The sequence below is a fragment of the Colias eurytheme genome, chromosome 1 (genome assembly GCF_061535395.1).
Source record: "Colias eurytheme isolate Ceu_HAF_F1 chromosome 1, ilColEury1 Martin Lab GWU primary, whole genome shotgun sequence".
Classification (NCBI taxonomy): domain Eukaryota; kingdom Metazoa; phylum Arthropoda; class Insecta; order Lepidoptera; family Pieridae; genus Colias; species Colias eurytheme.
In genome coordinates this window covers 7,972,866-7,990,129 of record NC_142980.1, presented here as the reverse complement: position 1 = coordinate 7,990,129, position 17,264 = coordinate 7,972,866, and the positions used below count along the sequence as shown (strand labels likewise).

At 33.8% G+C, this 17,264-nt stretch overlaps 3 protein-coding genes across 6 annotated transcripts; 1 reads left to right on the top strand and 2 right to left on the bottom strand.

Moving 5' to 3' along the window:
- Positions 1-4,709: 4,709 nt before the first annotated feature.
- LOC149911120 (uncharacterized) lies at positions 4,710-10,869 on the bottom strand. Of its 2 annotated transcripts, none has more exons than XM_090102999.1 (8): positions 10,738-10,869; positions 9,749-9,803; positions 9,489-9,665; positions 9,178-9,309; positions 8,885-9,054; positions 8,494-8,674; positions 8,302-8,380; positions 4,710-7,981 (listed from the first exon to the last, which is right to left on the bottom strand). In XM_090102999.1, exons 3-8 carry the CDS (start codon positions 9,654-9,656, stop codon positions 7,380-7,382), a joined length of 1,332 nt encoding a protein of 443 aa, XP_089959125.1. In that variant the 5' UTR covers positions 9,657-9,665; positions 9,749-9,803; positions 10,738-10,869; the 3' UTR covers positions 4,710-7,379. The 2 variants fall into 2 exon arrangements, with proteins under 2 accessions (XP_089959125.1, XP_089959133.1); XM_090103007.1 differs by having other exon boundaries at positions 8,311-8,380.
- A 714-nt stretch (positions 10,870-11,583) lies between these two features.
- On the top strand, positions 11,584-16,180 carry Drat (Death resistor Adh domain containing target). Of its 3 annotated transcripts, none has more exons than XM_090102982.1 (5): positions 11,584-11,730; positions 13,430-14,166; positions 14,249-14,396; positions 14,498-14,650; positions 14,732-16,177. In XM_090102982.1, exons 2-5 carry the CDS (start codon positions 13,442-13,444, stop codon positions 14,846-14,848), a joined length of 1,143 nt encoding a protein of 380 aa, XP_089959108.1. In that variant the 5' UTR covers positions 11,584-11,730; positions 13,430-13,441; the 3' UTR covers positions 14,849-16,177. The 3 variants fall into 3 exon arrangements, with proteins under 3 accessions (XP_089959108.1, XP_089959117.1, XP_089959099.1); XM_090102991.1 differs by having other exon boundaries at positions 11,605-11,730; positions 13,433-14,166; positions 14,732-16,179; XM_090102973.1 differs by lacking the exon at positions 11,584-11,730 and adding an exon at positions 13,203-13,338 and having other exon boundaries at positions 14,732-16,180.
- A 412-nt stretch (positions 16,181-16,592) lies between these two features.
- LOC149911118 (uncharacterized) lies at positions 16,593-17,109 on the bottom strand. The gene has a single exon (XM_090112232.1). It carries the CDS (start codon positions 17,107-17,109, stop codon positions 16,636-16,638), a length of 474 nt encoding a protein of 157 aa, XP_089968358.1. The 3' UTR covers positions 16,593-16,635.
- Positions 17,110-17,264: the final 155 nt, after the last annotated feature.

Sequence of the window (17,264 nt, the reverse complement as noted above, 5' to 3'; positions counted from 1 at the left end):
ATGACCGCAGTAAATGTACAATGTGCCAATCATTAAAACATTGTATTTACATACGACATATTTATTCTACTTCTTTTAATCATGTTATATAGTATTAAAATAATTGACACTTTGTCTAATGTACTCAAACGCCTTTTATAATACTGAAAAATTATACACAGTCTCAGAGGTCACTCACTACTAGAGCGCCACTTAACATTAAATGCCCTAATCTGGTAACAAAACTTACACAGTCTACCAATTTACACATAGAGTTCTTTGTGAGAGAAGCGAAAGAGAAGTAAGAAATGACTGGCGATGTGCTCCGTACATTTGACGATTATCTGAGCACATTTCTACGTAAAGTGTGAAAATATACTGATTACAATATTATCTTGACAACGTTTATGCCAGCCATTTCCAATGTTTTACATAAATGAATTTCGTTTATAACTATTATTAGATTATGATTTTGTTCCATATATATATATATGTGTACATAGTTTAATTATGATAATGATAGCATGCATAATTATTTACACTTCCTTATTGGCATAGTACAATATATTATTAGAACCTCCTTTTCTACCCTTACAATACTGTATACAAAATAAATCAGCGCACTTAACATACCTTCTGTAAAAAAAAAATGCTAATGCAAAGTACGATATAAAAAGCTAAGAATATTTAAAAAATCAGTCAAAATGTAAGAGATCTTCATTACTGTTTCCATGCTAAAGTAAAATAAAAAAATATCCCCAAAACGTAACATTTTTTCATTCGAATATTACTCAGTCATTGGCATGCTTATAAAGTAACTCAAAAATACAACTTATTCAATCCCTAATGTGAAGATTCAATTATTTAATAACTTCCCACACTAATATTACTCGTAGGACACAATTTAACACTACCTTAATTCTATAAATGCATGGTATCTATAAAAACATGCCTATATACATACACAAGGGATCGAGATCGATTTCTGTAGAAAATAGAGAAATGTAGGCCTGTTTGCAGCAAATCAAGTGGGTTCACATTCAATTGCTTATTAATTCGGTCACTTACCGTTATACAATTTACTTAGTAATCTAATACACAATTAAGGCCATATAATTTATAATTATTGCAAAACGATATATTATTTTATACGCAGCACATATATTTTATTTTCACAATACATACTGAGTAATTTTGTAAGTTGCATCTACATACTTTGCGTTTTAAAATAATAACGGTCTTACTAATAAAATGTTACCCATTCGCTATGCAATGGGTTAGTTATTGCACCTGTCTTGTTTTTATGATTGACGTTTCATGTGAGCAAGAGCAGGACACAGCTATGGTAGAAAATGGTAGAAATTTATCCATTGTTTAACTTTTTATTAGTAAGGTCGTTAATGTAATATTTTACATCGAAGGTTTTAGAAGTATGTATACACAAACATGAACATTGATAAACCGGTGTATGATTTATTTTTACTTATATAGATTCCTGATATGATATAATGAAACATTTAATGTTTGTATATAATGGACCCAATACATACTAAAAATTTTTCGAATGACATCCTACATACAGACATCATTTTCCATTCCCTATTTTTATACAGCAAAAATGCATATGCATAGTAAACATTTGTTCAGCAACCAATGTGAATCGAAATATTTCAAAGCTCCAAGTTGCTGGAAACTCTGCATGTTGCAGTTGGCGAGTATTGAAATGGTCTCGCCTGAGAGGTGAAAACAAATAAACGTGAAATTATACATAAAAGTTGACATCATCAGATCAAATGTTGCTCAACAAATGATTACCAGGAATACGAGGCTTAATAATTTTGAAAAAAAATATAGTAATTTAGATGGTAATTGTGTAAAAGTTATTACTAAAATGCAATACAATAGGACTACTGATAAGTCTAATTTCGACTTTACATCCCCAATATTCAAAATTTCAATCCCTAAAATGGAAGTCAGGTATCAAACCTGAACCTAATTTTAAAATACCTATCCGACGATACCTCACAAGGTTGTGTACGTCATGATTTATTTAACATCTCCACTAAACCCCACAAAAAAGAAAAGAGAAATACGCTACGAATTGAGAACAGTATGGCAAGTCAGAATAAAAATGTGATGTTCAATTTACTTCGTTTAAAAAGATATGACACAGGAATATTAAGTACATTTTTGGGAACATCGATACATATAACATAAAGTATTTGAGATAGCAATGTGTATAAAAAATGTGTGCGTGTACACGCAAGAAGTGAAACTTCTTTATGACCTTATTTTTCAAAAAAGTAATTTACTATATGCAACTTTACAGAAATACGTCGAATCACGCGTGGTAGGGATAAGAAAAAAATGGCGCGTATCGGAAAAATGTCACGCGTAACGAAAAATGTTACACTAAATTTTTTTCCAACTCAGATAAAGAAGTTTCACTTCAATAAAAAAATAATAAAGCATAATCGTAACGTAGGTAGGGAATCCCTGAGTATGTTTTCAAGAATGTATCCTTGAAATAGTAAGTATACCTTCGCGGTACCTAATGACGAAAATTAAAACTAAAGAAAAAAATTAAAACTTAAATAAATAAAATAAAAAAATGCAAGTTGGTACAGACCGACTAGCTTAAACTATTCCAATCATCGCGCAGGTTGAAACGCAATAAACTATAGACTACAAGCCCGCATAGGACAAAAATATGGGTCAAATGAACCACCAGGGGACATATCTAGAACGATAGCAGAGCAAAAAATAATAAGATTCATCACTATGCCGTCACTTGTAAGCTGTCCAACTGAGTGCAGATGAGAATTGAAAAGTACAGGTAGACTCGGTAAATTTTGGTCATATGATTTTGTACGACATTCTTAACCATCGATAGATCCATTAAAAATAATAAGAAACCGCTCAGTGCCGTACAAAAATGGTGGTCCACCAAGTCGGAATTTTTATTTAATTTCCGAGAGTTACCGGGGGTAAATTTGGTCATTTGACCATGTACGGCATCTGTGTCATACTATTGCTATACTGCTTTTAATCCATTATTCCGCAACGCCGTACAAAAATCATGGGGACAAGGGGAAAAAATCGAGAGTTGGAATCCGCTCTCTTTCCCCACTCCAGGGGGTCATTTGACTAAGTACGGCTTCGGTTCCAAAACATTATCTAGCACTCAAAAGTACTATTAAAAGCAATGCCGTCAAAAAATAATTGTTCTCTTAAATGTATACCAATAATCATCTTAATTTCATCGAATTCTTGATATAAAGAGCTGTAAGGTCATTTGACCCTGTACGGGAACTTTTTTTTTAACATGATATTGTAAAATTCAATTGTTGTATAGTATTGCCGTTCAAAAGAAACCGTTCTAAAAAAAGTTATAGAGAAATGCAAAACCAGAAATTTTGTTAAAGTTTAAACATCGTAGATTAATGAAATATAATAGTTTTCTACACTTTATCCGTTGTTTTAAATAGTATTAACATAGATAAATTAGGAAAAAACGATGCCGTACATTTTTGTGCAGACCGGCTGATGAAAGCGACGAAAGCTACAATTTTAAGGGTGCTTTATGGCCATTCGATACAGTACGGCATTAACATATTTTTACCCAACTACGGCAAAGCAAAAGGAGGGTTATGGTTGTATACAGGTCATGTATGTATGTTCATCTATTCCCTCGTAACTTCTAAACTACTTATCAGAATTCGACAAATGACATATCATTAGAAGCGTCTGAATTGTTCACTGTATAACCAGCGACCAGCTAGCTAAAGGCTATATGGGGTTTCACAAAATCTAATGTGGCGCCCTCTAGCGGACAAAACATACAGAGTAAAAAAATAAAGTTAAGATAAATATGCAGTGTTTGGTATCATTTGAAAGCGCTTTACTTGTACATTTTGAATATGTATATATTACTAGCATTTGCTTGTGACTTTACCTGTATTCATGGACTGATTGCATATAATTCACATCTTTTCGTTCATAGCTTTTTTATTAGTTCATCAATTTAACGGAGTCCATTCTACCTGACTCCGACTTTCCAAGGTGATAATTAACCACCTCGAGCTTCTTAATATTAATGTATATTTATATTTTATTATAAAAATATAAAGCAAACATTTCGTTATATGGATTTTTTTCTTTTTCAGATTTTTCCCCTTTGAACCAACGAAAATGTACGGCACATGAAAAAATATTATCTATGCATAAAATACTTTAAAAATAAATTTATTTCGTGTTGTGTCAAATGACCCCCTGGAGTGGGGAAAGAGAGGGGATTACAACTCTCGATTTTTTCCCCTTGTCCCCATGATTTTTGTACGGCGTTGCGGAATAATGGATTAAAAGCAGTATAGCAATAGTATGATACAGATGCCGTACATGGTCAAATGACCAAATTTACCCCCGGTAACTCTCGGGAATTAAATTAAAATTCCGACTTGGTGGACCACCATTTTTGTACGGCACTGAGCGGTTTCTTATTATTTTTAATGGATCTATCGATGGTTAAGAATGCCGTACAAAATCATATGACCAAAATTTACCGAGTCTACCTGTACTTTTCAATTCTCATCTGCACTCAGTTGGACAGCTTACAAGTGACGGCATAGTGATGAATCTTATTATTTTTTGCTCTGCTATCGTTCTAGATATGTCCCCTGGTGGTTCATTTGACCCATATTTTGTCCTATGCGGGCTTGTAGTCTACTACAACCCACTTCACTTGCTATATTTTCGTTAATTAAAACTGTACTAAATTTAAGATTTACTCTTTATACTGCCAGCAGCTAAAAGGTTAATTTGTGCTCAGTTTTAATCTGATTATTTTTTAATTTTCTTAACACTTAATTTCAACCCTATTCAATCAGTTCCTAAGGCGTCACGATTCAATACATTAAAAGCGTTGAGACATACGGGTCTCGTCATACTGTTGGTTTGTAAACGGCTGCGGGGCGTGGCGCGTAGAAAATCGTCAACGTTTTAGTCTTTCGTTCTTAGCAAAACCACGTTGTACAATACGGAAGGAGGCAGTACAAAATGGCGTCCACGCTTCTAGTTGCGTATCCAATTCACTGCGCATGCGCGGCGTGTACTTTGCCGCGTACGTAACGTATTCGGTGCGGACCCGTTTAGCACGTTCGGAATTCGCTTGTATAATATAACCCTTAATGCGATACAAGAATTTTGAAATTAATGTAATTGTCCAGTTAACTGAAATTTTATTGTTGTGATGTGTCTACTTTAAGGCGATTATCACACTGCCACGCACCACGCTGCATGTTGCGTGACTGCGTGTTTAACGTTACTTGTAAGTATCTCCGTTTGTATAGAAAACACGCACAGTCCAACACACTGAAAATGCAACCACGCGCGTACATGCGGATCACGCGCATACACGCGGAGAAACATGCATTCCCGCGCGTAGGTGCGGGGCGAGACGCAAGGTATGGCACACCGAACCCGCAGTGCCGCGCGTCGTGATGCTCAGTATTGTACGACCACCACAGAGAACGGCGAATAAATGAGAGCCGCCGTGCGTGAATCTACAAACGCACCTACGCGTGTGAGTGCGCAAAAAACCCGCACGATGATGCAGATCTGCACTCCCGCAGGAACGCGCGTAGGTGCTTCGACATGCAACATGCAGCGTGATGCGGGGCAGTGTGAGGATCGCCTAAACTATTATGCGTAAAATGACTTAGATATACCAATATCCACAGATAGTTATGGTTACGCTCACATTAGATCTGCGGAATGATTTTATCGAGTTAAATATATCGACTATATTGGTTTATGGCTTTTAGTGTATTAATAATATTAATTAATGTATAAATATATACGCAATTTAAAAAAGTCTGTAATTGATTTTAAAAATATAAAGAAAATAATTTGTTATTATTTTAATGATTTAGAAATATTGTTACTTCGCCCAGCGTTTTCACAATAATCCCAAGTAAATGCCTGTCGCATCATTTTATAAAAAGAAATATTCGCATAAAAATGCTTGAAAAAAAAACCCTTTATATGATTTTTAATGCAAGAGCAATATCTAAAAGTGTATAATAAATTGTCTCCTAATCATACTTAGCTACACCAAAAAAGAAATCATAAATACAATACAATTACAAAAATACTTATGCTATAAAAATTTAAACATACTGAAGATCTTGCTTGATTGTGCTTAATAAATTTTAAGCAAGTATTTTTAATGTAATAATATTTCAAAATACTATCACAGAATTGTGTTTCACTGGTAGTAATAACTGACGCATAATCGATCATAACTAAACTATACGTAAGAATATTTAAGCGGAGGTAGATTTCATACAAATGAACTTAAGCTGCCTTTTGTGTTATGATTTAAAGCTCAACAATGCAATAACACGGTTGTTAGAACTTCATAGAACATCAATCTGATCCTATTATAATAACTATAATAAATTCGCTATCACATTTCACATATCTTACAATCTAAGTAATGCGTAATATGATAATAAAGCATTTACAAATATCTTATAAACCTTACTGTTCTACTGAGATCTAAATATACTATTTTTATGGCAATTATCACCCGCAGAGGATGTAGCGTCGCCCAGCGTCACACTTCAAGTGCATCCAATTGTTTTACTCTATTGTAATACACTTATCGTACTTATTTCCTCCATATTACCTCAAGAGAAAAGTTAACCTAATAATTGATTTCGTACAACATACATTGGTACTTTTGTCTTGAGGTTAGAGAACTAAAGTCGATTAAGCTAATACAATATAGTCATTTGGCGTGCAATATTACGATACTCAAGTACTTTAAGTCTAATCATCACAATTGAATTGTATGCATTTTCAACTGCATTTATTACGATGAATAGGTTTCTTTATAAAACACGTTAGAATGTCTAAAGCCATCACAAACCATGTATCTTAGACAAACTGTTTGGTTAACTGGAACTGTATTTACAAGTTTAAAAGTATTGTTTATCCTCTAATGTAGCAGGATCAAATATATTTCAATGTATATTTGTGTCGCTGGAAGATTTATATGCTTTTTTCATTAGTAGCAATTGGCATCCTAGATAACCCGCCACACTTATGGGTATATTTCTTCAGTACAGCTCGACACAAAAAATCCTCTCAATATATTTTAAGGTCGAAAGTTCGCAAATAGAAATGCACGTTCAATTCCGTTGAGCGAAGGATGGCGCGCACGCGGGCCTCGCGCGAGTGTGCAGTATCTACAGGGGCAGTTGCACGTTGACGACTCGCCACGGGTCGGCGGGCCCGAGCAGCAGCGGCAGCGCGGGGCCGGGCGGGGGCAGCGGCCCGCCGGCCCACCCCGGTCACAACGAGTACGACTCGACGCCCGGCGCGCCGCAAGCCGCGTTCTATTGCATCTGGTAGTTCACGTTCAGCGTCGGGTTGTTCACCTGCACCTGGAAGTCCAGCGGCCGCGGGTCGATGAACCCGACGGGCACCGGGTGCGGCGGGCAGATCAGCGCCATCTGCTGCTCCTGCGGCGGCATCTCCTCCTTCGTCTCGATCGGCGGCGACGAGTGCTCGCGCTTGATCCGGCTCTTGATGCTCGGCCGGTTGTTGGGGTAGCCCTTCTTCTTGTACTCCAACCACAGCGTTCTGTTGTTCACGCCGAACAGCCGCGCCGCTTTACAGAACCCGATGCCGCCGATGCGCACGGCTTCCAACGCCCTCTGGAAGTTCTCCGCGGCCTGTGGGTTGGTGGTGCGCCGTCGTTTCGGTTGGTTCTGTGCCGATATGTCGTGGGTCGTTTGAGCTTCCGCCGCACAACTGGGGCCCGGCGACGGGCCGGTCACCCCTAAATTTTGGCCGTAATCGTTTATTTCGTGATCCGCGTGAGGATTAATGACATTGTTGATATACATTCCCGGGTCCGGTTGCAGCCCTCCCCCACCGATACAAGCGGCGTTTGGGTATCGCGGGTAAGTGTGCTCCAACATACTCCATTGTCCTCCTGGGAAGAGAGATGAATGATTTCGTATAATACAATTAAAAAAAAAAGAAATATTCAAACTTAAAAAAATAATATTCATTTATCTCCCTTCCCTGGAAAACAGAACATACATCCCGAACTTTTAAACTTACTATTTAGAACAATATTATAATACATTTTCAATGTAGACATGCTGTATTATAAGAATTGATGTGAATGTATGGAATTATGCAAAATAAAGTGAAGAATTAAATGAATATTATCGAAGTTCAAGAGACCAGGGTAGTGAGGTAAATAAAATCAAATTGAAGCAATGAAAATGAAGTACAGAGTGACAGTACCTGACATACCTTGCGCTAGTCCCACTGCATTGTTATCCATTGTCATAGGTTCAACATTTAGATTGTGGGCTTCTCCAGGCTGAAGCAGAAAATAACATTCAGTCATGATAATTGCAAACTTTTTATTAGGGGGCAAGTCACATATTATATGCCTCTATGTAAAGAAAACTCAAAATCTTTAGAATTAATTACCTGCTGAATGACATCCATCCGTTCCTCATATTCCCTCATGCGTCTTTGCTGAGGCAGACTGCTGAGTGTGATGGTCTCACCGCGGACAATGTCATGGGTGCTTTGCCCATAGTCTTCATTTTTGGGCTCATCATGCACCAGATTGCCTAGATTCGTTGAACCAGATGAACTTTTCCGGCGTCTAAGGGGAAGAAAGATTTATTTATTCAATGTCTTCAAAAAAGATTACACAATATAAAATCTATATATATAAAAGAAAATCGTGTTAGTTACTCCACTTATAACTCAAGAACGGCTGAACCGATTTAGTTGAAAATTGGCAGGGAGGTAGTTTAGAGCCAGGAGAAGGACATAGGATACTAAATATGTACTATTAAGAACATAAATTAACCTTCTTCTTCTGTTACATGGAGACGATGATGGTGACGCAGAAGGCCTATGTGATTCCATAGACTCCCCTGGCGACTGGAAATCTGATGATGTATTTTGTCGTGTGAGGGATGTAGAATCAGGCATCTCAGTGAGACCTTTGATTTTCAGTAATTTTGCAGTGTCCAGTACCTGTAAGAAATGATTACACTCAAATAAAGTTTTAAGCATTTCAATGCTATAAAAATAACAACACTTTAATGAATTTGGTTGAACACTGGTTTATTAAATGTGAACAATGTGCATGAAATTTACCTGTGGCAACTGCTCTTCAGTGACATTGACTTCACCATAATACATGAAGTCAACCATTGTGCGAAGATCAGAGAAAGATACATCTTTCAAGATGACAATTGGATGACGAGATGGATTGTCCACAAAGAGTGCCTGAAACATTATATAATATCTTACTTTTTTTTTATTCAGTATATAGCAACATCAGAAGTTTGCGTTCTACAAGTCTTTCATTTGTTACATTTATCCATTTATAAATATGTGTTAAACTAATTCCCAAAAGAATAGCCTCATTAAAAAAACAATCTGAGTAATATATAACATATTTCTACCTGAAAATATGTACTGCATGCTGAAAGGACAACTTTATGTGCTTGTAAGTGTTGTCCCTCGGCCGCTAGTGTCACATCTACAAGTGTCTTTGTGTTCAGAAGTGTTGTGAACATTGATATAAAGTTTGGCTGGTGGTTATTCCACCGCAAACTGTATTGCTGAGACATGGTGACTGCCTGGAAGAAATAATTTAGTATGGCAATTTAATACAATATGAATAACATTTAAAATGGATATTGTAAGAAAATATTTAATATACCTCTTCTACAATCCTTTCAGATATGAAGCTTTACTACTTCATAGGCAACCACACTCTGAAAAAAATGTTTAATTCTTTATTAGATATAAACATGTAGTTACACATTAAAAGAACACTATTTTTTTACAGGTAAAATTTTCTCTATTTCGCAGTGCAGTATTATAGTAATAGTTAAATATTTAACAGTTGTATATAATTTAACTTTGTTATAAGAACTTTTCTGAATTCCTCTGCTCTCAAATAAGAAAAAAAATATCATTATAGCAGTGAAAGATTTTTTCAATTTCATCCTGTAACATATTCTATATACAAAAACAAATTTCCTAATATATTATTGATGTTACATATCTCTTAATGATAGTGGTGTAGATACATATTCACATGCCTTATGTATTCGCTATGCTTTAAAAAAAATATGTACATTCATCATAGTATTTTCGCTGTGGCTGTGTTATGATACAAGTATGAAATTTGTGCGTTTTCATTAGTAATATTATAAATTTACTTTGATGTAGGTACATCAATTATTTCAAATGAGTGGTGACTATGGTCCCATAGAATTTTTTATACGTATGGACAAGTTGAATACGCCGAGACATTTTGGGAATAGTTTTTGAGGAATTATGATTCTTATATATTTGCTTTTGATATAAATATGTATTTACTTATGTAAATACTAAAAACGCAAACAATGCAAACTGCAATAACACTAATAATTGTCAACCGCGTCGCTCACTGTCATCATAGTCACAGAATTCAAGCTTCAGCTTTTCAAGTTGTAACAATAACGATATTGATACTCACATCTTCGTATCTTCACTATTAAATCAATAGAATGCGCTGCGCATTTCATTTTACTTATTTTCAAATCAATGAGATACAAAAAAACACAACGAATGCTGATGAGGCCACTTCGGACAAATGACATCAATCAATAACAATGTTAAATCAAAGTGCTTGGTATATTTGGTTATTCAATATACACTTACCTAAACCGCTTAGTGCAAAAAATCATTTGATTAACAAATTCTTATGCACCAATTAATCAAAATAGTGTTTTTATGTAAAATAAATTTAATCAACCCACGCTAACAATAACTAAAGTTCAAACCCACGCCAACAGGTATTGCCATTAGCCAATATAATTTTATAAATATGAATTGTTTTTTTGTTGTTGTACATAATATAACTATTTTACTGAATCATGAAAAATATGTGATTATTAAATATTTGATTGACTTAATTCAATGGATTTTGGGTAATTATAGTAATAGACTATTTGAACAATTAATTCGACTGCTCAAACTCAAAGAAAACGAATGCTATTTATAAGTAAATTTATTGATGTATGTAGACTAAGTCTTATATTTTATTAATAATATTGTTTGTCTAATAATTAGCCTGACTTTCAAATTTTATATACTTTAGAAGCTTTATATTTTAAAATATCACGGTGATGAAACATTATTCATAAAGTTCTATGGCTTACATGGATTTCTTTTCCTATCCATAATGGACTGGTCATTCCTGTGGGTCATTCCCATCATTCCCTTGTCATTCCTCATTCTGCGTGCGAAGCGATTAAGCGAAAGCTTTTTATATTGAGATCTCAGAGCAAGTAATGTATTGAGATCTATATGAAGGATTATACCTTAGATTGTACTTTCTTTACGTGATTTTATTTTTATAATTGTACTTTATTCTGACTATATTATTTTCCAGAGACATCTGCATCGTTCGCTCGTTTCGAGGTTTCGATCTCTGAACAACGATCATACAGGATTCTTTGTTCTGAGGTTTCGTAAGTTTCGATACGTCTGTCGCCTGTTGTCAAATGTCATTTTAGATTTTGATTTGACATATGACACTTGACATAGGATTTGAATATTGACCCATGTTTTCAAAAATCGCGAATTACGTTACGCAAAAGAGTAATCTTTGAAGAAAAAGGGGTGATTCAGTTATAAAGTCGTATAGAATAGGTAAGTAATTGATTATTGAATCTTTGATATATAATTCAAGCCCTTTTGTATTTTATGCCTATTTTTTTTATCACGTCCATCTTGCATGATCTCTTGTTTACCCGTTTGGAATGGCTTCGTTTTTAAATAGGATTTATAACACAGAAGTTATTTTTGTTTAACATTTCTTAAACTGTTTTATGTCTTAATTCATATTTAGTTTTTCTGAATAACATACGTCTAAGAACGACCTTCATGTTCAGGAAGGTCATAATACTGATGTTTATATAATTTTCATTGTTTTGTTTTTCACTGTCCGCTGGCGTGATAATGTTCTATATGAATGTTATTATTCGTTCATTGTCCTCATTGGCTCTTAGGTGGCAAGAAACTGTGTTAACACTGATATACAAATATTTGCAGATATATTTTTAAACAAAATACCTAGTTACTTAATAGTTTGTTCATTAAAATTGAAAATATACAATTATATTTTTTCAGTATATTATTATTCAATATACCACTTATATTTGAGAGTAATTTAAATTTGGTGCTAAGTTGCCTGAGATTTAAAATTGTGTCTTGACATTATCACTGTCTTTTTTATGAATACACATTATAATATTATGTAAGTACATAAATTTATTCAAACAGAATAGTTAATACCCTTTTTCATTTGATGACTATGATAATCTATAAAGCTGAAGAGTTTGTTTGTTTGTTTGTTTGAACGCGCTAATCTCGGGAACTACTGGTCCGATTTGAAAAATTCTTTCGGTAGATAGCCCATTTATCGAGGAAGGCTATAGGCTATATATCATCACGCTAAGACCAACAGGAGCGGAGCAATGCGGGTGAAACCGCGGGGAACAGCTAGTGTAGAATATTGTATTAACATTGAACACATACCTATTAGAATATTAGATAGTAAAAATTAGTTGCAAACATTTTATTTTTTTATTAATTTATGTATTGAATTGAATGTTCAAGTTTAAAATAATGAAAAAAAAAAAACAAATACTACTACTAGTACTACTACTACAATACTACTAGTAGGTACCCTACTTATTTAATTTTGTTTTAATAGTGTTTCTACTACTAATACATTAGAATATAATATTTATTGTAATGTATTAATATTAGAAACATCTTTTTTTACTCATTGATCAATAAGCAATTTTTATATATTTATTTATTGTATAAATAAATAAAAAATATATTTGTTATTTACAGAGTAACAATAATTATTGTAATTCATCTACACAACATAAAAATGTTACACCCAACAACCAATAATAATTCAGAATACAAATAATGTCTGACTGCTAATTATTAATTATTAACATAAATAACAAAAGAGAATGAATAGCAAAACAACTGATAAGATGCATGATAAAGATCCTTTATCAATGTCATTGAACACTGAAATAAGATAACAAATTGAATAATCAGAACACCTAATTGGTTGTGTAAATACATATTATGAAAATAATTTTTCATAGAGATACTTGCAGATATTATATTATTCATTAGTTCTTATAGTGGCAGCATTTGAATTGATTTGTACACTTGTTTAGTAATAAAACTATGGCTTTATTAAATTCCGCATCAGGAATTTCATTTCAGAAAGTAATATTATTTGTCTTTTTATAAATAATTTAGTTGTGTGTGCATCTGTGTCATCTGTAACATGTGTTTTTCAATATATTTTTTCTTTCAGAAGGACACTAAAATGAGTAAGCTGTGCAGACAGGTATCAATTGAGTCTCCTGGGCCGACCCTCAAGGAGTGTGTATTTAGCTTTGATGTCCCCGTTCCCGATGTGCCCATGTATGGCGCGAGAATTAGAGTAGTATATGCCGGAGCGTGTTATCGAGCTCATCGAACCCGTTCAGCATCAGTGTGTAGTACGTCATCGGTTTCCTCCATCGGAAGTCTATCGGGAGAGATGGAGGGATTCGGATTACACTCCACACCGGCGCATATAGGACTGCGAGATGGTGCTCTTTTCCCAGGGTACGAAGTAGCCGGTGTTGTCGATGCTATAGGGAAAGCTGCGGAAGACACTGAGGGATTGGGCGAGGGCACTAGAATTGTGTTGTTTCCATATGAGGGAGTTCCACACGGCTACGCAGATTACATTGTTGTGCCCGACTTTAAATGTCTCGTGCCAGTGCCAGATACTTTACCTTTAAGCGTAGCTGCAATGCTTCCGACGGGTGCATTGCTAGCTATGAATACCGTGTATACTGCTATTGAATGTTTGAATAAAATTCTAGAAGGTCCTAATAAGAAGGACAAAGCTACTGTTTTGATTGTTGGCACTGGTGGCTTAGCACTGTGGGCGCTTCGTATTGCGACACACTGTTTCAAAGAAAGCCCACACCACAACAATATTTTCATATCAGTCGCGACTATTAAGGATGAAGGTTTTGTCCTGGCGCATGAGAGTGAAGAGTAAGTTCCTTAGTAATATACTCATACTATATAATGGATATTGAAAAAAATTATTTTATTTATTTTTGTCGTAAATAAATAGGGTGAAAGTGGTACAATGGTCTGAAGATCTGTATGAAAAGCAGTTAATCGAGCGTACTATCGACGCTTGCGGAGGACCTGTGGATATTGTGCTTAATTTCGGGACTACATCCCGATCTCTCCATCGTTCGCTTCAATGTTTGGCTCAGGTAGATTTTAAAATCATAATGTATATACAATATTTGTAATATTTTTTTTTGTTCATGTAACATTTTTGATTGCTTTTATAACTGTTTCTTTATGTTGACAGGGTGGTATGGTCCTTGTAACAGAGGATGTAGGGGATAAATTGTTACCTAAGTTTGCCAAGAAAGCAGAGGAAATGAATGTCAACATTATCATGGTACCAAATGGCAGTATTGAACAGTTGAGAGAATTAGTTCAATTGGTTGCCAATGGAAATGTAAGTGATTTGGTGATATTTAAATGTTTTGTATTTTATCATTTGGTATATGGAATGTTTATTTTCGGTTTATATTCACAGATCGAACCCCCGCCACATTCAGTGTTTCCGGCAGAGGAAGCACAAGAAGTTGTAAGAAAGCTTTGCAACTCGGAGATACAGGGCCGGGCCATATTGAAATTCCATAACATTGATTAAGTTGATCAAAATTTATTTGTCCTTAATATTGCTCATTGCCATAACAGAAACAGATGTAGCAAATTGAAGCACAACAGATGCTGCCAAAACAAAATAGTCATTTGAATTTTAAAATACTACCAGATCTCAGTACACAACAAAGCAGAAATTAGATGTAGGTGATATGTTCACAAAGTTTAGAGTAAGAATTATGAAAAGTGAATTTCAATGAGTATTATGATATTATATTACTTTATCTCCCCTAATATGGGCATAATACATTTATAAATATCTACGCTTTGACATTATTATTATATAGTGTGTTCTATTATGTTGTTAAAATATAGTATAGTGTATAGTCGATGTATTCAAAGCTTGTATGTCGTGAGTAGCGTAATCGAAAGCGAAATTAGCTTTACATGTATTTTTCATTGATCAATAAATAACGTCAACGCGATTTTAAATAGGTCGATGTGTTGTTAATAAGTTTTATGAAAGTGGAACATGCTATTATTAACCTTATCGTATATACTCCACATCTATGTTGTATCGTTCATTTGCGCGAAGTTGTTAAGGAAAATATCAATTGTTTACTTGTGACGAGACACAGATATTGACTCTTTAAAATAAGGAATTGCGAATTATTTTTTATCTATGGTAATGGAACCATGATTTTTTATTAATAAAAAGTGACCGAATAAAACTTTAAATCTGTAATTATAGACTATAGTAGCAGGAAATTAAAAAAAAACCTTTCTATACATAATATTCTTTTATGGAAACAAGTCGCCGATCAAAGAGTATTAAATGTTTACTATACATATTATGGTATTTATCATACCTATTAAGTTTATTGATAAAAATAAGAGAAAGAACGATTATATTAAAAATGTCGTGAAATAACTTTATGCTTGCAGGTAATACTTATTTACATTATATCCTTCATATTATTATGTAATGAGATAGTAGAATAAGACGGATAAAAAAAATAAAATAACACATAATATATAGACTGTATGGTAAAATGTAATTCAATTTATTAAATCAATATTTCTTTTTATCATCACATTGAATCGCACAAAAAGGTTTAGAAAGTAACAATTGATATATTTATATCAGTTTATATTTGATATTTAGATATTAATTTATTGAGAAGTCATAAAGTGATATTTGGTGCAAATATTTTCAACAGAATTTATTTTTATATAATCCGAGATTCATTGGAATTTTATGTATTTTTTAATTATTATCTAGTCATGTACATGAGTGTAATAAAGTAATAGAATTTTCTAATTTTTACATTTCACAAATCAAGTACATATAAAAATGAAATATATTCATATTACGTAAAATTACCAATCATGTATTTTGTTAAAAGTACCTATTGAAAAATAAATGTTTTTGTTTAAATAATTGTTTTTCATTTATTTCGATTCCACCCACCTAAGGACTAATTTCATTTGAACGGATTTCTAGACTTATTTAGTTTGCCCTGTTTGAGGTCTGTTTCTTGAATCAAAGTTTGGACCAGAACACCCTACGTTCTGTATGGGTCACAATAATATTATTTGAGTCAGATGTATTTGATTAGTATTATTTATTATCTTCAGTATTTTTTCTCTATATTATTCTTTCCATAACATTTTACAATAATATAAATAAAAAAAAAATCCGTTTAATTATATTATTAATGATAATGGTCCTCCTAGCAATTGGAACAATGATAAAATTAAATAACACACAAAATATTTTTAAATAACTTAACGATTTATTAAAAAGACATCAAAAATTTCAATGAAAAATGGTGATCAATATTTTTTGTTGTGGTTGACTGCCCTTAGTTCCTTGAAGAGATATAATGACTTTAAATTTTTCGTGTTCTCATCCTTCGGCAATGTTCTTGTTGTTTGCTCAAAATGTTTGGTTCCCCAAATGTCAATAACAGATCTAATTTCCTCATTTGTTTCCGCGTGCAGAATTATAAGAACAGACGAAGTGCCGATACCCCCTTTTTTAATCGAAGCGCTTGCTCCACATGATTTCATCGCAACATTGTCCACGTGTATGTAATTAATTATGTATCCAGGAAAATAATTCTCATATACGTACACTTGTCCTTCATTAATTGTTACGGGCCGATTCTCTACCACTGCTGAATCCATGTGTTTTAAATGATGATGCCATTCCCCGATTTCCAGTGGTATTTTGGACTTTCCACAAAATAATCTACTTTTCGCAAAATGAGCGAAAGAAATGAAAAGTAAAAATTTCACTAGATCCATTGACTTAGCGAGTCTTTGGAGAATGAACACTAACACCTGTTCTTCATTGTTTAAGAACAATGAATGAAATGAATCGAAAACTACTTGGAGTTAATAAAACAGGAGTAGCATTGTAGTGCTTTTCTTTTTTGCTTCTTATGTTACGAAATAATGCT